Raw genomic sequence first — 19,642 nt, forward strand, 5'->3', positions numbered from 1 at the left:
CCTGCTCATGGTCTGTCTCTCTCAAAAATAAACAAACATTAAAAAAGAAAAAAAAAACGATCTTTCTTTTAGCTCTCCGGTTTCTCTACCCACCACACGTACAAAACACCATTTTGGGTGCTGGAAAGCCTTTGCTCTAGGTTGCCTTTTATTCAGTTACTTATGTGTTCTCCAAACCCAAAAGTGAACAGGAAATTTAAGTGGACCCCTTACAAAAGGATATTTATCAGTGGTCAATAAGCACATGAAGAGAAGCTCAACATCTATACTAACAAAATTATAAAGGAGACCTATCACCATACCTACTAGAAAGGCCCAGATCATAATGACAGTGTCATACTTCGGAGAGGATGTGGAAGAACTGGAACTAAGTGGGACTATAAAAGTCTACAACCACTTTTGAGTTTTTTAACACCTAAACCCTGTGACCCAGGGATTCCAATCCTACATATGTAATCAAGAGAAGAAAGCTTACTTTCACAAATAGTATGTACATAGTCTTAGTCACCATAGTGAGAACCTGGAAGCCCAAATATTGGTCAATGGGAATAGTAAACAAATGGAAGCGTATTTACATAGTAGAATACTACCCAGTAATAAGAAGTAAATTATACAGCACTATAGGTGAATCTGAAAGCAATTCTGTTGAAGACCCAAACTGTGATAAGTGTCCCCAAAAGACCAACCTAATTGACGATGATGGAAGTCAGAAAGTGGTTTCAGCAGGGTGGGGGTGCATCACATGGGGAAGAGCAGGAGGTCACGAAGGAATTTTCTGAGAGGACGGCAGTGTTCTCTATCTTGTTTGGGTGGTGATTATAAAGACATAAAATTGTCAAAAGGTATCAAGCTGAATACCTCTGTACATTTTATTATATGTATGTTACAGCTCAGTAATAATAAGGCCAGGATCTTGCATGATAAGTAAGTCAAGGTGGGTCACTTAGGTGGCTCAGTTGGTTAAGCTTCCGGCTTTGGCTCAGGTCATGATCCTGCGGTCTGTTTGAACCCCGCCTCGGACTCTCTGCTGATGGCTTGGAGCCTGCTTTGGATTCTTTTCCTCCACCCCCGCAACTCATGCTCGCTCCCTGTCTCTCCCTCTCTACCTCTCTGTCTCAAATGTAAACATTAAAAAAAAAATTTAAAAGCTTTTGAGGACCCCACCAAGCATGCCTCAAAAGAACAACAACCATAAAAGATAAATTGAGAAAAGTAGATCAGTCACTGGTTGAAGCTCTACCCAGGGCTTTTCCTGTTGGAATTTGATTGAGCCATAATACAGTCCTTTAAACAAAAAAGGCATGAATCAGTTTGGAGACTTTGTTTTGCTTAAAAGAAATATTTAGACAGCATTTTGTTCTCAGGGGCTGTGAAGCTAATATTGCCTGGTCTGCTCATTTTGTTAATGGACTTCTCCCTAAGCTTAATGATTTATTAAAGAAATATAAACTAAGACGGGAGATCTCTCCCCTTTCTGAGCTCCCAACATCTTGCTGAGCATTTTGAAAGATTATTAAAACAGAAAAAGAACTATCAAGCACGTAAACTCATGGCCCTACAATTATAGCAGCTACAGGGGCCTTGACCAAACTTTAGAACTACTTTGCACCTGGCTCTGTTGAGGAAGATACTGTAAGCAAAAGGGACATTGGATAAAGAACTTTGCCCTCAAACAACCTGATATCCAAGAAGAGGGAACACTCAACCTTCAGATCCTCAAGATAACACTGATGGGGCTGAGGAACGGTCTGGTAAGCCAGTCATTCCTATAAATCATCAGGGTGAAATAAACTTAAATGAGACATCTGCACTGTGCTGGTAGATTACCAGAGGTACTCTTTCTCCTTTGAACTCCACCATGATACACCAAGAATTTCCTCAGGGTAATAAAACTTTCAGTGATAGGACTCAAGTTCAAAGAATTCCTTTATTAGAGCCCTTAAGTGTTGCCCTTGCCCCCTTCTCTGAAAACATGCCTGTCTCTTAGGAGACACTGACTAAATCTTCTGGAAAGTTACCTACTTCCTAAACTCAGAGGTCAAATAAATTTTGTCTTCCCTAACCGTGTAAAACTGTTAATTCAGTTTTTGGACGTGGGGTCTGACATTTAACTCTTCAGGTGAGGTTCGCTAGGGCTGCTGTCACCAGCCCACAAGAGTTGAGGCCACTGCTGAGCCCTCCCACCGCTCACAAGTACAGGCTGCTTCAAGAGCAGTGAGCACAGCTGTGAAGTGGGCCATGGCGAGACAAGGGGAAGCCGTGGCCCCTTCAGAGGACCCAGTGGCCGGAGAGAACATGGGATAATCCAGAGGTCTGCTTCTAATGCCCTGTGTCAAAAGTTGGTAAGAAACAAAAACCCAGCGAGTCACCAAAGCGGTAATTAGTAAAAGTTTATTGTGTGTACACCAAAAGGCTGTTTGCAAACCAGGAACACTCAAACCACAGCATGGAATGAGGCTCCAGAGTGGCTTATGTAGTATGAAGGCAGTGAGTGTTCTTTATGGCGATTGGTTCTAGTAATAAAATTGTCTTAAATGTAAAGGAGTTGGTTACTGTTCCCTCATGTCAGTTTTGGGGGATGAGGTTAGTTTTGCTTATGATTTTCAAATGCGTAAGCAAGAGGTGATCCAGGTTGACCTGGGGCTATTGGTATTAATAACATTTTACACCTTTATCAGTTGCTTTTTCTTTCTGTGTGTGATCAGTGGTGCATATATCCTAACCCACTGATCTTTTCATAAGAGGATCTTGACTTTTTTCCATCTTTAGTCATGATAATATAATTTGGATATCTATGAAGATCAGTTTTTGTTTGTACTTTTTACTTGGTTAATCTAAAAAGCCTCCCCCTCCCCCCCCCCCATTTTAATTTAATCATGTATCTCTGGAAGTTTAACTGTTTCCCTTATAAATGAGCTGGCAACTTATGAGATCTGTAAGCTGCTTGAGTGATAGTTCCCCCAAGACACGTGAATGAATCCCACCAACTTCTCCTAAATGTTACATTCTGAGAGATTTAGCATTTCTACTGCCTTTAATTATGCTGACTGCTATATGATATGCAATCTTCTATTACACAACTTTTTATTTCAGTGCTGTATCATAGTGAAACCTTAATGTGTAAACATTAAGCCGTAATTAAGGATCCATACTTAAAATTCAACCACAGTTTGTGTGTGTGCCAGCAAAGACAGCTACTGATAAATTCTTAACTCCTTTTCCTAGCAGCTGGAAATTTCTTTTGATACCAATTTGAAGATGGTCCTCACTTTAGAAGGGTGAAAATGTGGAAAACAGTATCTTAGGACACTTCTATTGCAATATTAAAAGAAGGAAGCCAGATGTATTCTGGTAGAATTTTGGATTCCCCCTCCACCCCCAAATTCCATAAGCCTCAGAGAGAAGAAAGTAATGAGAGCGGCATTGAGGTTTTTACTCCTCGTCTATAACACTGGAAGCTGGTACGTTGTAGGTGCTGTATTATGAATTCCTTAAGAGGGATCTTTGAATGCAGATCCTTAAACCCAGCCATATTTTTATTTTATTCATTTATTGAACAGATATTCTGGGCATATTGGCAGTTGGGTTCTCTGAGAAGCACATGCCAAGTGCTTAGACAGGGTAAGAAGTACAAGATTTTTACTGATGGAAATGTGGAACATGAAGGGAAATGAAGCAGAAGTGGGACCCTTCTGACGGGGATGTAGATGTGGTCTCTGAACAGAGAGGGGAAAGGAAGGACAACTGGGTAGACTATGGCACAGTTGTGCGGAAGTCTGGGCCAGCCCTGGTGCAGAGATTGCCCACTGGGGAGTCCAGGCTAACCCTCTCAGCCCTGCCGTGCCTAGTCCTTGGCTGGCATTGCCTACAAAATGGCGGCCTCTGCTTAGAAACCGAGGCAGATCCTCTGGACAGCAGCTGGATGCTCTCTGCGGTTCTCTGCTAACTGGCCTCCTGGGCAAGGGTATCTCTTGAAGGAAGATTACCTCCATAAGCCACAAGAGTCCCCTGTTGTGTACTGGGTGTTGTGATGTTAACTCTGCCACTTGGTTTGAATCTGAACCAAGACAAGTTGCCTAATTTGCAAATTTTGGTTTTGGAGAAAATAATGCTAATATCGTAGGGTTTTTATGAAGACCAGCTGCGCAGTGGGCTCAATTCACACGTACAGCGTTCTGTTCTTTTTCCTGTGGGGATGCAATGATGGTCAGGTTCGAGAAGCTTCTTTTGCCGGTTTCACCCGGTCATAGCAGACATGGTAAACACGCAAACACCCAAACAGTAGTTTCACATCACTCATGAGAACTCTTCATTAAACCAAGGTGATGCGGCAGTGTTGAGTGCAAAACATTTTCTGACGCACTGGAACTGAAGCCCACCGCACAGATTTTTTTCCCTGCAGAATCGAATGAGTGAATGCACAGAGTTCAGAGGACACATTGGCGAACAAACTAATAATACTTAGGACAAAATGTGTATATTGCCTCTGGCATGCCGAGTTAGATAGGAGTTTAGATGGAGTTTAACGTAAAGGTTACTCAGGCTGATGAGTTTTGCAACCTAGTAGATACTTATTCTTACTTGCTAGGAAGAATTAATTTAGAAAAGAGCACTTGATTTTCATTTGCTGGGAAACCGAAGGATAAACTGGGACAGAGTATGCTAAAACAGGGGTTGACAGACTTTTTCTTTTTCTGTAAAGGACCAGATAGTAAATATTTTAGGCTTTCCTGGCCATGCCAGTCTCTGTTGACACTACTCAACCATGCTGTCCTAGCCTGAAAGCCACCGCAGACAGTATGTGAACAAATGGACCTGGTCGTGTTCCAATAAACTTCTAAAAAGATTGAAATTTATATTTCATAGAATTTTCATGTATCATAAAGTTATCATTCTTTTTATTTTCTTTCAGCCATTAAAAATATATAAAATCCATTCTTGGAGCCCGCCGGCTGTCCAAACAGGTGGCCGGTTGGATTTGGCCACCCCTTGGATTAGAACTTTGAAGAACATAGGAGGAACCAGTTTTCATTAGCGGGATAAATGAAGCAAAGCACTAAAATTTACTTTTGAGGAGTTAGCATTTCTGATTTTAGCTTTTTGCAGGTGGCCCTAAATTTTTAGGACATGTGTCTACTGAGGTTAGTAACTCAAAAGCTTAGCCTAGCCACATTGTCTGTTTTTCTTGGATAAAGATGTACCAATAACAAGTATTACTCTACATAATAAATCTAATACAGAATCGGTTTGTATTACCACAGTTTGTATTGCTTGAGCAAATCAGAAACATCAAGGGATAGAAAATTTTAATACGCATATTTAAAATGCGTACCTTCGGCCCTCTTTGTGTCTTTGATCTTTCTGCATGAATACCTGAAAAGCTTTCTGTCTTCCCATTCTGCAGCCCCTCTTCTGCTGGTACCCCATTTTGTGGTTAACTAACCAATCCTGTATTACTGGAACCAACTTAAATATCCAGTCATTAAGTTTTACGAATACAGTGCAATGAATAGTTTTGTTCTATAAATATGCAGTTGCATAATTTAACCTAGAATGTGCAGTGCATATTGCGTAATTGCAAGTATGTCTTTAAGATTAATTTTCAGAAGTGGAATTAATGGATCAAATACTGTGTATGTATTTGTCCTGTTGCCTTGCGTCGGATTGTATTGATGGATAGCAAAATATGAGTGACTGCTTCTCTCTGAATATAAAGTGTGTTATCACATTTCTTTTTGCGCTCATTAAGCAAATTATGGCATCTTGTTTTCCTTTTAATTTGCATTTCTCTCATGATTGTGGTTGTATATCCCTTCATATGATTATGATGCACTTGTATTTACTTTCATTGGACTGTCTTTTTATAGCCTTTGCTAGTTTTTCTAGTGGGGATTTTTTTTAAAGTGCTCTTTATATATTTGAGAAATGAGGCCTTTGTTTTTGGCGGTAGTTCTATGTATTGTATGTCTTTTAACTTTGCTTATGATTTTAAAAATATCAAAGTTTTAAAAATGTAGCCCTGTTCACTCTATTTCTTAGTTCTTTAAAATCTTTCATTATTATGACTTCTAAGTATGTCTGCCCTCCTCCTCCCCCCCTCTTTTTTTTTTGTTTTTATGAGACTGCCTTTGTTTTAACTATGACATTGTCTATCTTCTCCCTTTCTTTTCTAAGGATACTTGTCATTGGATTTGGGACCCACACTAATGGAGGATGATGTCATCTCAAAGTTCTGAACTTAATGACATCTGTAAACATCCTTTTCTTGTTAAGGTCACATTCCTAGGTTTTGGGTGGACGTATGTTTGGGAGGGCCTCCGTTCAACCCACTGCAAGAATTCCATTCGATTGTTTTTCTGATTTTTTTCTTTCCCTTCAGTGGTTGACTTCAAGAATTCTATTCCTAACGTTTGATCTGAATATTTAAAGCTCTTGAAATATATTTTCAGTTCTTCTCAGAAGGAAAATTATTCTGTGCCTTCTGCCATACAGGGTGTGCGTGCTATGAATAGCATTGTGTTCCATTCTGGGGCTTGGAATAGCAAGTGGCTGAGAACGTGTAATACTTAATTTTTATTTTTTTCTACTCCATAAACTTTTGATTTTTTTCAACGTGGCTACATTAAGTCTTATTCCTTTTTTCGTGTTTCAGCATAAATTGTATATTGAACTAACTTGCTACTGTGTTCAATGATAACAATGGGCATCAAAGTCTTCTTGCAGTGTTTAAATTTAAAAGGCATGAGCCCAGAATAGTGCTGCTAAGCATTGTCTAGGTCTGGTGGTGTTCTAATATCGTTAGTATAGAACAGAAATGGGTATACATAAGCTTTATAACTTTGGTCAAGTTTTATACTTTTCATTTAGTTGCCTCCTGGAAAGTTCGAAATTTCAGAGATGTCAGCAAAAATATTGATTAGAATGGGTTTTAGGTTTATAATGATACATGGTATTATGCCTTCACAGTCCCCAGTCTCAAAATTGAGTATAAAAACTGTCTGCAGACTAGATTTATTCACACTGATCCTGTTTTTCTTGCACAAAATCCTTAAACACATCGAGTAATGTATAGACTGAATATATTAACATGAGGTTGTAAACTGTATTTTTAAGGTTACAGTTATAACTTTTTAAGTGTGATGAAATGTCTCCCTTTTTACTCTTCTCAATAAAATCTATCATTTATTGTACTAAAAGCCTTTATGACTGAGCAAATGACAGTCCTTTTGCTGAAGCAATACTGGATTGCAGTGAGTGTAATTCAGCCAGAGCCCTAGCGGTTTTTCATAAGCTACTTCCATATTTGGGTTTCATTCTTCACTCAGACACAAGGTACTGATGTTACCGAGCCTGTTACCTGTTAGACTGTGGAGTTTTTCTTTGTTCCTTTAGCTTTTGGTTTCTTGGTTATACATTCTCAGTCACTGTAAAGTTCATCAGTCTTGCTCATTAAAACATGAATACAGAAAATTAAAAGAGGCCAGAATGGGATCTGGGTGGTCATTCTGGTCTGATTTTTTCTGTCTTAAAGGTAATGAAATTGAAGTCTAACTAGAAACGTGAACAAAATCATTTATTGCTGGTGAGGTCTCCGGCTAAACCCTGGCTCTGGATCTCCACACCGTGGTTAATTGCTCTACTTCTAGTGCCTATTTATAGGGCCTGCTAAGTTGCAAACTGTTGCTATATAAACATTTCCCGAATATAAATAAATAAGCATGCGTCTTTAATCTCAAGGCTTCAAGCATTCCTTTGGTTTTTATTTCTAAGATATAATTCTATGCAAAATTAACACAATTTCAAGCTCTACCTGGTAATGAAGATTCTTATGTTTATCATCAGGAGAAAGAATATTTTAAAAATAAGAGGAGTCTGCTAGGTATTTCAAAAGAAACTACAAGATTACAGAGAATAAGAAAGAAACTAATAGAAGCCTCATCACTGGGGTAGTGATCCATTAGGATGTGTTTCTTCCCAGTCTTTTTTCCTTCTTTTTGATCTCTGCATCGATTCTTTTGTCTTCTTTTTGATCTGTCTCTGCATAGATTCTTTTCACTCAGTGATACCAGTTTTGTTGTTTGCTTCTGAACTGAGGATAAGCATTTTCCTTTTTATCAAGTTTCCTTTGAATTCTTTTTTAATGGATGCATGAAATTTTGTTTGGATGTGCCATCATTTAACTCTTACTCTCACATCACGTTGACATGAGGTGCCTGGGTGGATATCCTTGTCGGTTTTGGTGATGTGTTTAGGAGGGATGTTTTGGATAGCAAGGTGCACCGTCAGGCTGCTTGAGAAAGATTGTTTCAGTGACATTTGTGGCCACGAGCAAGACTGAGTTTGCTTTTGCCCGAGCCAACCACCTCACTTGCAATTTTGATCGGAGAAGATGGTATTTTAATTGTACTGTATTCGACCACCATGTTTTCTTGCTCCCAATGGTTGACACTTTGTCTTTGCTTTAGTAACAGTTTTGAGGAGAGGCAAAATGTTACACAGTAATACACTTGGATTGCAAGAAATATTGAAACCATGGAGGAGGCGGCTGCCTGGGTGGTGCAGTCACTTGAGCGTCCAACTCTTGATTTCGGCTCAGGTCATGATCCAAGGGTCGTGGGATTGAGCTCCGCGTTGGGCTCCACACTGAGCATAGAGCCTGCGCAAGATTTTCTCTTTCTTTCTCTCTCTCTCTCTTACTCTCCCCCCTCCCACGCCCTGCCCCTCTCTCCAGCTTGCACTCTCTCTTTAAAAAACAAAACAAAACAAAGCAGAAACAAAAAAACGAAGGAGGATGTGTGTCTTAGAGCTAAGGGAACAGAATCTGAAATTTGATGAATACTCTTTGACTGTGTCATGCATTTTCTATTTTCCCTCTAGTGCTTATGAATAGATATTATTCTTCCCGTTTTATAAATGAGACATGGAGTGACTTGCCCAAGATCAATGTAACTTGAAAGCAGTAGAGCTGAGTTTTAAGCATGGGTATCGTTGAATTAAGAAGCTCCTAATAATCATTCCCCCAAAAAAGTCTCTGAAACGTGAATCTGCATGAACAGGGCTTTTTTCCTTCTTTCTTTCTTTCTTTTTTTTTTTTTTAATTTCACTTACATCAAAAGAAATTCAGATGTCAAATGGCTGTTTTTTTGTTTGTTTTAAGGCAAATAATCAAATATTATGGCAAATCAAATAATCAGATATGAAGCCTACCTTAAAAAAAAGGTTCTTTTAGAATAATAAAACTAGATAAAATAAAAATGTATCCCTGAAAGCCTATGACCCAAAGGCATTCTGTATTTTTGTATATACACGGAATTGCTGTGTTGCTCTGTCCAGGAGGGAGGGGGCCGCTGCTCAACCTTGTGTCCATCGTGACGAATGCTGCTGAGGTGCAGCACGTGTGTGATGTGCGGTGTGTGATGGAGAACTTGCTGTCCACGAACCCAGGAGGGAGTCCTTTGACCTATGTTGGTGTGTGTTGAAAGTGGGAATGTGGAGTAGGGAGTTTCTGGGTTTATGGTCCGCTTCGGGTGTTTGCTGGTGCAACTTTGGGCCATTAACCTAACTAATTCTTCTCTGCCTTGTTTTTCTCATTTTCTTCTTTGATGTCCCCCTTCCCCCATTCCCCTAAATCACGTAGCTTTAGCGTTTTCACATTATGGAAAATCTTTATTGGTATTTTAGCTGCAAACGGTGAATGGTCACAGTGCCTGGAGAGGAAGCAAGGTCATGTACACACAGTTCCTTCTTGGGCAAGTCCTACCATAGGGGTGGCTTGACTGACTTCTCGCAATAAGTTCTTGTCATATTTTTATGAATGTTGTACTGATACATGACAGAGAATACTGTGACACAGCTACCTGTGCTCTCTGTATGTGAGGGTGTGCAGAAACCTTATTTTCACACATAGAGCCAGTACATTTGTATACCGTTAAATTACAAATAATATTCAGCATTGAAATAATATGTAGAGGATGCTTTTTTTCTTTGTAAGATCAGTATTTTACAGAGTGTTAAGCATTTTTCTATTAAGTTTCTAGTTTTTAAATAAGTCTTCAACTTACATAAATTGATTTAATTGTATACTTGTATGTGGTATTCTCATGTTGAACTTTAGAGCTATTTTGTGTTCACTTCTCACCCTTTTTACTTTAAAATGATAGGAGAAGTTTAAGAGGCAACAAGATGTGTAAGCAAGTTATTTTAGGTAGTTTCTCAGAGACAAGGAAGGTCCTGTTTTTTCAGGCATCTCAAAGATTATTTGGGTAATAAATGACTTTGTAGAATTCCTCATAGGTTTAAACATAGGGAGCTAAATTATTTTGATATTATTGGTGTACATATATCAACAACTTATGTTTTTGTCTTTTTCCCTGTCGTTTTTAGGATTCTGAGTAACAATAAAATCTCCGAGCTGAAGAATGGCTCATTTTCTGGGTTAAATCTCCTTGAAAGATTGTGAGTATTTTTTATTTTCTCTTATTGTTATTTCATTTACTGCATTTCTTTTTGTTTATTATGAGCTTTATTTGAGTGAAAAATAATAGGAAGTGCATTTTCATTATAAGACTGTTACTAAACACTTGAGTTTTCCCTACATTTTATTACGAAAATGTCAAGAATTTAATGTCAGAAAACAATTAGTTAATTAGATGTTGCCAAACTTTCTGTAAAAGGCCAGATAGTAAATAATTTAGGCTTTGTGGGCTAATGGTCTCTTTGACAGTGCCTCGTTCCTGCCACTGTTGTGAGAAAGCAGCAATAGACAATAAATACATGAATCATTGTGGAGACGACTTTATTTGAGACGCAGACTGGGGTCATTGTTGATCACTGGTTTTTGGAGCATAGATGCTATTTTGAAAGTCTTCCATGAAGTGTATGCCTTATAATCAAGTAGAATTTAAAAAATACATCAAGGGGGGCGACTCTTGGATAAAATGAAATTTTATTGAATGTAATCATTTTGTTTTGCTTAGAAATTAGTTCTAATTACTTATGATCAGATATATATTATAAATAGTACTTTTTTTTTTTTTTTTTAAATTAATATTTATACAATGAATATCTAATTTGCTTATATTATGAATGATATTTCAGGTTCTTGTTTCGAATCCCCTTTTTACTCATAGATTTAGGGTAACATCTCAGGACATTCTTTTTTTTCTTTCTTGAGTGCGCTTCATGCCCAACATGGGGCTTGAACCCACGACCCTGAGATCAAGGGTCACATGTGCTACCTACTGAGCTTGCCAGGCACTCCTGGGGTAATATTTTTTCAAATGAATACAAGGTGTAGATCTATAAGGAAGCTGGATCGTGAACCTCTCCACTTCTGTTGAATAATAGACTTTTTCTTATTTTCTTAGTTCTTTTTGCTCTGATTTACTTTCTCTATTTTTGTGCAGTCTTTTCTTGACTGTATTACCTAGTGGCTTCTCCTACTGTCGAACATCCACAGGACGTTTATTGCTCTGATCACTGATGTGTTATTTACGTATATACCTAGAGTTTTTATTTATCTTTTTAAAAATGTGTTTCTTTTCATTGATCATATTGATCATGTGTCTTTTTTTTTTTTTTTTTAGTATTTATTTTTGAGGGAAACCTGGTGGCTCAGTTGGTTGAGCGTCCGACTTTGGCTCAGGTCATGGTTCATGAGTTCGAGCCCTGTGTCAGGCTCTGTGCTGACAGCTCAGCCTGCTTCAGATTCTGTGTCTTCCTTTCTCTCTGCCCCTTCCTTGCTCATGTTCTGTCTCTGTCTCAAAAATAAACAAACATTAAAAAAATTTTTTTTTAATTAATTTATTTTTGGGAGAGTGCAAGTGGAGGAGGGGCAGAGAGAGGGAAACAGAGGATCTGAAGTGGGCTCTGTGCTGACAGGCTGACAGCAGTGAGCCAGATCTTGAACTTACAAACGGTGAGATCATGACCTGAGCCAAAGTCAGATGCTTAACCAACTGAGCCGCCCAGGTGCCTTGACTGACTGATTTTAAAGCCAAAACCTCTATAGTTTTTATAATTTCCATACCGACTCCTTGAATAATCTCTTGATTCCTGCTTTCTACCGTTTTCATAGCTCTTCTCATTTCTCTACCAGGTCACCTAACTGACTGAGGTCCTCTGCCTCTGAGTGTCACTGCCCCTTCCTTGTGATGGAATCCAAACAATATCTTGCACTTCCTTTATGTCTGTCAAGCCTACCTTGTATTCTTCTGTGATTTTCTTTACTGTAAGATTCTCCTCATGGACTCTTGGTTTGCTCTGGGATCCCCTCATACCATCTGTGAAGTATCTAGGTGTCTGCTCTTCTAAGACTCTGCAGAGACTGTGCAGTGATTGTCTTAGTCTGCCTGGGCTGTCATAACAAAATGCCTTAGACTGGGTGCCTTAAACAACAGGAACTTGTTTCTTCCCAGATATGGAGGCTGGGTGTTCAAGATCAAGGTGCTGGCAGGGTTGATTTCTTCTAGGGCCTTAAGGGAAGGATCTGTTCCAGGCCTCTCTTGCTGGCTTGCAGATGGCCATCTTCTCCCTGTGTCTTCCCATGGTCTTTCCTCTGTGTGTGTGTCCACATTTCCTCTTCTTACAAGGACATCAGTCATATTGGATTAGGGCCTATGCCAATGACCTCTTTTTAAGCTGATGACCTTTTTAAAGAACCCATCCCCAACTCCCAATCTCCGTTTTGAGGTAAGAGGGCTTAGGACTTCAACATAGGAATTTTGGAGGACACAATTCATCACCAAAAATGGTGTAGCATTTTTGTAAGTTTACTTATGTATGTTTTCCTTGCCTGTTTCCTACTTACTCTGCCTTGGAAGGAATGACAGAACAGAAAAAAGGATTCCGTTTTTGGCTGTTGAGTTTCAAAAGTCCTAGTCCAATATAGAAAAGAGATTTGAGAAAAGATAGCCTAGGAGAAACTTGCTCCTTTTCTAGATTCACATTCTGTAGGCTCACTGGGGAGTCAGAGGGAATGCAGAGAGAATGTATATGCTGGTGGGTCCTTAAGAAGGGGCTCTGTCTTTCCTTCCCCACCCCTACCGGGTTTAGGGGAAGGACAGGGGAAAAGATTACATAATAAAACCAATGAATGGTTCTGAATCTAAGGGCAAGGGGCCTCTGAGGCCTCCTTCCTGGAGAAGAAGCAAACCCCCAAATTTCCCAGGACCCAGTGTGATCTATGAGCAGAAGAACTGGTCACAGAGCCATTGAGGCACACAGGTGACATCCTTCTTTTAGAGTTTCCAGGGAACAGCAGAATGACCCTTGCTCAACAAAGGGATGGGGTTGTTTGAAAGAAAGATAGTGCTCTCTCTGCAGGGGACTGCTGGTTGACAGTGACTTAGAAGGATCTGGGCTGCTTCTGGGGAACTCCACCTAAGACATAGCTACATAAGTGACTAAGGTCTTTATGAATGAACATCATTTTCAAAATTTTCAGAATTACTTGAAAATACAGTGTAGCTGATTTTATTCCTTCACTGCTAGTCATTCCCAGTGCATCTCTCCTTAGGTCTTCCATCTGTGAACTTGTGAGCCTTTTGTGGTCCAGCAGTGGTGGGAAAGCCACTCTGCTCTGCCCCAGAGACCCTCAACCAGTGGCTGAGAGCAGATGGTGGGTAGCCACCCGACCACCTCCCCTCCCAGAAGGGGTGATGCTCTCTGCTGTCCTCTGCAGTGCCCCAGGGGAGATCTCCTCACCACTGCCCCTTGTATTGGCTTCCTTCTCATGAAGGGCTGGCTGGGTTGAATTAACGAGCAGGTATGCCCCAGAGGTTGAGGAAATCTATAGGAATGGAAGCTGGGGGCTTAAACACATTGCCTGGTATGTAATTTTAGTGTCAGTATTTAAACTATAGAGGAGTGTCAGTAAATAGTGACAAATACTTCACAAGAGTCTCAGTACTCTAAAATGAAGAGTGTATGTACCCAGGCCAGTTTTAATATATCACAAAGAGAGAGAGAATTAATTCTCTTAAGACGCTATTCTTCAAATCTTCAGTGTCTCCCTCTCTCTGGCAGTTCTTTTGAAGAACAGCTTTTTTTTTTTTTTTTAAATGTTTGTTTATTTTTGAGGGGGGTTAGAGGCAGAGAGAGAGGGAGACACAGAATTCAAAGCAGGCTCCAGGCTCCGAGTTGTCAGCACAGAGCCCGATGCAGGGCTTGAACCCACAGACTGTGAGATCATGACCTGAACTGAAGTTGGACACTTAACTGACTGAACCACCCAGGCGCTCCTGATTTGAAGAATAGCTTCTTAAGAGGATTAATTCTCTCTCTCTGTCTTCCTGATATATTAAAACTGGCCTGGGTACATACACTCTTCATTTTAGAGTATTGAGATTCTTGTGAAGTATTTGTCACTATTTACTGACACTCCTCTATAGTTTAAATACTGACACTAAAATTACATACCAGGCAATGTGTTTAAACCCCCAGCTTCCATTCCACCCCAAAAGACGGGTCCAGGTCATGATGGCATCTCTTTCTAGCTATTATCAGAGCTAGCCTCAGCCAATGAGAATGATGAGGAGCATTTAGCTGTGGAGCTTTGAGAAAGATGTCTGGCTCCTAAGGAATTACAGGAGGAAAGAATTCACTCTTTTTCATGACTTTGTGCTTGGAGATAATGTGTGGACCTTGGGATATCCTATCACAGTTGAGGGTCAGCCTGAAGGCCAAGTTGACATTCTGAGAAAGTGCAGACTCATGAGGTGGTTGGAATGGACTACTTAAGCTGTCCTATGTCTCAATTTCCCTTAATGCTAGAGAATTTCCTTTATTGCTGAGTAGAAGTTTCAGATACTTCAGTTAAAAAGCATCTTTTCTGATATGCTTGGCATTCTTTCCTAAAGGAGTGTGTTCTTTTTCCAAGCACTGTTAAAATACTCCTTTGATTTTGTTAAAGCAGTTCTTGTGCACTTTTTCATTTATCTTTTAATGACCCAACATACTTAGATTTAGCTATGGACCCTAAAGTTAGACTCGTGCTCCCTAGGGAAGCTGTGTTTGGTAAGAAGAGGAGAGATGTTAAATGAGAGAATCTGACTCTAAATATCATTTGGCAATGCCTGATTAATATGGCTATTATTAAGTATTATATAATATGTCAAGGCGTGTTTATTATTAAAGGAAAAGTGTGTCTTTAAATCATATTATAGTACTCCATTATTCATGAGAGGTATAATGTAGAAACGCATGTAGTACATCATTGACCACAAATTTATGTACTGCGGTAGCTAAATCAGTACTTGTTGTAAATGCGGTTTAAAATCTGAAAGGGGAAACCTATGTTTTTAAAAAATGAAACTGACATATATTTGTTTGCAGAGCTTTTTAGCTTAGGCAATACAAGTTAAAAACCTGCCAGTTGGGGGCACCTCGGTGGCTCAGTGTGTTAGGTGTTTGACTCTTCATTGCTGCTCAGGTCATGATCTCACTATTTGTGGGTTCAAGCCCAGCATTGGGCTCTGGGCTGACAGTGCAGAGACTGTTTGGAATTTTCTGTCTCCTTTCTCGCTGTCCCTACTCCGCGTGGGCGTGTGCTCTTCTCCTTCCCTCTCTTTCAAAATAAATAAACACTTAAAAAAAAATGCTGATTGAATTTTCTTCTGAAATATTGTTTCTCTTTGAGGTGTAGGATTGTGAACAGTTGGGCCATGGGAAATAGGGACTAAGAAGTTGGGCCTGATGATTAATTGTATTATCTGGGAATAAAAAATAATATTTATGATGAAAATTTTTAAACATACAGAAAAATTTAAAGAATCATGTAGGTAGTAACCTTCCATATCACCAAGTTACTTAACCTACATGCAATAAGTAGTAATGATTTGCTGTCATTTTTTTTTTCTTTTTACTGGAACATGTGTACACACAGACATGTCTGCTGAATTACTTGAAGGTCAGTTGCAGGAGTCATGACCTGACATGGCCTGTATTGAGAAATGTAAGTGGTTATGAATGAGATGCAGCCATCTCTCTGTTGCCTGAGTTTATGAATATCATAACGATTTTGTAGCTAACTGTAATTTACCAAAAATATTTTTTTAAATGTTTATTTTTGAGAGAGATATAGAGCGGGTGAAGGGCAGAGATGGAGAGAGAGAGAGAGAGAGAGAGAGAGAGAGAATTTGAAGCAGGCTCCAGGCTCTGAGCTGTCAGCACAGCCTGATGTGGGGCTCGAACTCACAGACCACAAGATCATGACCTGAGCCAAAGTTGGATGCTCAACCGACTGAACCACCCAGGCGCCCCCGAAAAGAATTTTATAGTGAAGGTCAGCTAATGTAAATCTGTCTCTCAGCCATGGTTTCCTTTTAAAAAAACTTTTTTTTTAATGTCTTTTTTATTTCTGAGAGAGAGAGACAGCGTGAGCAGGGCAGGGTCAGAGAGAGAGGGAGACACAGAATCTGAAGCAGGCTCCAGGCTCTGAGCTGGCTGTCAGCACAGAGCCCGACGCGGGGCTCGAACCCAAGAACCGTGAGATCATGACCTGAGCCAAAGTCGGATACTTAACTGACTGAGCCACCCAGGCACCCCTACTTTTTTTTTTTTTTTTAAATCCATTTATCATCTGTCTTCGTCCATTCTGATTGCTGTCACAAAATACCACACACTGGGTAGCTTGCAAACAACACACATTTATTTTTCAACAAACCTTTATTTTTGAGGCTGGCTGGGAGGTGCAGGATCAAGATGCCTGCAGATTTTTTGTTCAGTGGGGAACAGCCTCTTAGTTGGCTGTCATCTCACATGGTGGAAGGGAACGAGGAAGCTCTCTAGGGTCTCTTTTACGAGGGCATCAGTCTCATTCATTGGGTCTGCACCCTCATGACCTAATCCTCTCAAAGGCCACACCTCCTAATTCCATCACTTGAGGAGTTAGGATTTCAACATGAACTTTGGGAGGACACAAGCGTTCAGACCATATTAGTTCCTTCCGCACTGTATCTCGTGTCTGCCTCTTTTACTGAAGAGCCAGACGTGGGCTCTTCCATTGTGAAACCTTCTGGTCTTGCAGTGGAGGTGGGTGAGCAATCCATAGAGAGTGATGGGGGCCACAGAAGGGAAGGTACAGGGCACTGTTGTTCAGAGACATTTGTTTCGGAAAGAGAATGCTGTTAGAGTTGTAAAGGATGAGTAGGGGATATGCCAGAAACCCAGGATGGAGGTAAGGATCGATGCTGGGGGAGACTGGGGTGTCCTTCTCAAGGACAGAGAAGCCATGTGCCAAGGTCTAGAGGTGAGAGAAATAGGACTCCTTCAAGAAACATCTTGAAATGTGACCAGTAGTATGAAGAGAGAGAGGCCAGATGAGGGTTAAAGAAAGGTCTGGGGCAGCATGGGAAGTCAGAGTTAGGAAGAAAGAGGACCAAGGCCATGGAGGACCTTGGAAGTTACTCGAGAGAGTTTGGACTTCATTCTGAAGGAACTGGAGCTTTCGGATGTTTTCACCAAAACAGAGATGCATTCAGGTTTATGCTTAGGAAGGTCACTTTAAACAGAGAGTGGATGAAGCAAGGGCCCCAGCCGGAACTGTGTGGGGGCCACGATGAAGACGAGGAGAGAGGGGCACGCATCTTCCATGCATCGGTAGAAGGCTGGACGATAGCACATCTGATAGCTTTTTTTTCGTATTGTAAAATTTATCAAACACACAGTTTGAAAGAACATTCTTCTCTCTAGCACCTTGATTTAACCATGGCAGCTTCTTGGCATGTTTGCTTTATAAGTCTCCCTCTTGCTTTAGGTGTACATTGACTCCACTTGTATCAGTGGAAAAGATGTGTTTAAATCCTGACTTCTGGCTTGGCCACTTGTTAATACCAAGAACTTGGCCTGATTTCATAGTCTTCTTTACACATGACTGTCTTCATCTTTAGTAACAGTCGTATCTCCTAGGATTGATTGTGAGATCTTAATGGGATGAGAGGCGCCAGACAATTACTTGCTGAAATCAGTGATTTGTGTAATTGAGGAGCCCAGAGAGTTAGAGTTGGACTTCAGGCTTGGCTGGATCCAGGGACTCAGCATTAATTCTCTTTTCCTATCTTTTGGCTTCATTAGACAGGCTCTTAATTACTTTTTTCTTTAAAGTAGTCTCAATGCCCGTGTTGGGGCTTGAACTCATGACACTGAGATCAAGAGTTGTGTGCTGTATTGACTGAGTCAGCCAGGCGCCCCTTAGACAGGCAATTCTATCATGGAAGTGAGAGGACTCTAGGGTTACCTCTTGACCTCTAACCAAACCAATGGAAATGGCCATACCCTATCCCCATCTGTCTCCTCTTCCCTACCCCAGGCCCTAGGTTTAGTTAGACCAGGGTCATGTACTCATGCCAGTTACCAAGACCACAGTGTTTGAAGAATCTGGATGGAGGTTGATCAAGAGCTATATCTGGAGGGGGTGGTATTGGGGGCTCTGGGGCACTGTCTTCCCATATGGTGTGTGAGAGAAGTAGGTCTGTGAGAAAAGCAAGGAGGAAGGCAGCAAAAAGACCAAAACCAAAAAAAAAAACCCAAAAACCAAACCAAAACAAAAAAACGTTTAGCACAATGACTAAACATTAAATGATTGGTAGCAGTCATAGTTTGAGTTCTCACTGTTAAATTCTGGAACCTTTCGTGCTAGCTCTCCTTTCTCACCTCCATCTACTCCAAAGCTTTTAAATTCTTTTTTCCTTAGGAATGAGTTTTATTTTTTTTTCTTTTAACTTAAGTTTTTGAATTTTTGAATGACTAATAGCCTTTCCTTTTCTGCTCTGTGTGCTCAAAATGGAGCTGGTGGGCAGAGTCTTCTTGGGTCTTTGTACTGAGGTTAACACTGAGCCGAGTGCTGGTGGGTTTCACATTATTGGGCTGGTATCTTTTTTTAAATTAATTTATTTTCAGAGAGAAAGAGAAAGAGCACAAGCTGGGGAGGGGCAGAGGGAGAGGGAGAGATAGAATCCCAGGCAGGCTCAGTGTCATCAGCACAGAGCCCGATGAGGGGCTCGAACCCACAAACGATGAGATCATGACCTGAGCTGAGATCAGGAGTCCAACACGTCACTGACTGAGCCTCCCTGGTGCCCCCATTGGGCCAAGCATCTTAACCTGAGTTTCCCCAGGGGCAGGTCCTGAGATGAAATTCTGAGTTCCGCTGGTTGATTGGAGAGGTGGTCCCAGAACGCTCACGAATTAGGGAGAGCGACAGAGAGAGGGAAAGGAAGGAAGCCAATGCCGGCGCCTTTGTGAGCAGCTCCTCTTGTAGGGAGCAGAGCCTGGACCCTGACCACTGGGAGCCGGATGGAGCCCACTTCCCCGCCATCCCCCTGGAGGCCTAGGGAGTCTCCCACTCCCCTCTCTCACGGGGCAGGCGCTCTTCTCAGGGCCGGTCACGTCTTCCCTTCTGACTTCCCTGGAGTGGCCCTCAGGACCCAGCGGGGAGAGAGTCCCCAGGGCAGAGTGGCGGGTGGGGGAGCTGCACCCCTGGGCCCTGCCTGCCATCAGAATCTGCCTCAGTATCCTGTTGGGGGTCCCCCCCCCGGGGCAGGAGTCTGGGGCTGGAGATGCTGGGGGTGTGGCGTTGGCAGCTGGAACTTCTCTCCCCGATTTTCTGTCGAAATCACTGCACCACGGACCCCTGTTTCACTCC

The 19,642-nt window shown here is 41.0% G+C and overlaps 1 protein-coding gene across 1 annotated transcript in view; it reads left to right on the forward strand.

The window, feature by feature from the left end:
• The window catches only part of ADGRA3 (adhesion G protein-coupled receptor A3), a 128,151-nt gene that overhangs the window by 26,796 nt on the left and 81,713 nt on the right, over positions 1–19,642 (forward strand). Inside the window, exon 2 of the mRNA XM_039246056.1 lies at positions 10,384–10,455. Within this exon, the coding sequence (XP_039101987.1) occupies positions 10,384–10,455 (72 nt within the window). The remainder of the gene's footprint in view (positions 1–10,383; positions 10,456–19,642) is intronic.

Source organism: Hyaena hyaena, unplaced genomic scaffold, assembly GCF_003009895.1.
Source record: "Hyaena hyaena isolate Hyena2069 unplaced genomic scaffold, ASM300989v1 scaffold_278, whole genome shotgun sequence".
In the NCBI taxonomy this organism is placed as follows: domain Eukaryota; kingdom Metazoa; phylum Chordata; class Mammalia; order Carnivora; family Hyaenidae; genus Hyaena; species Hyaena hyaena.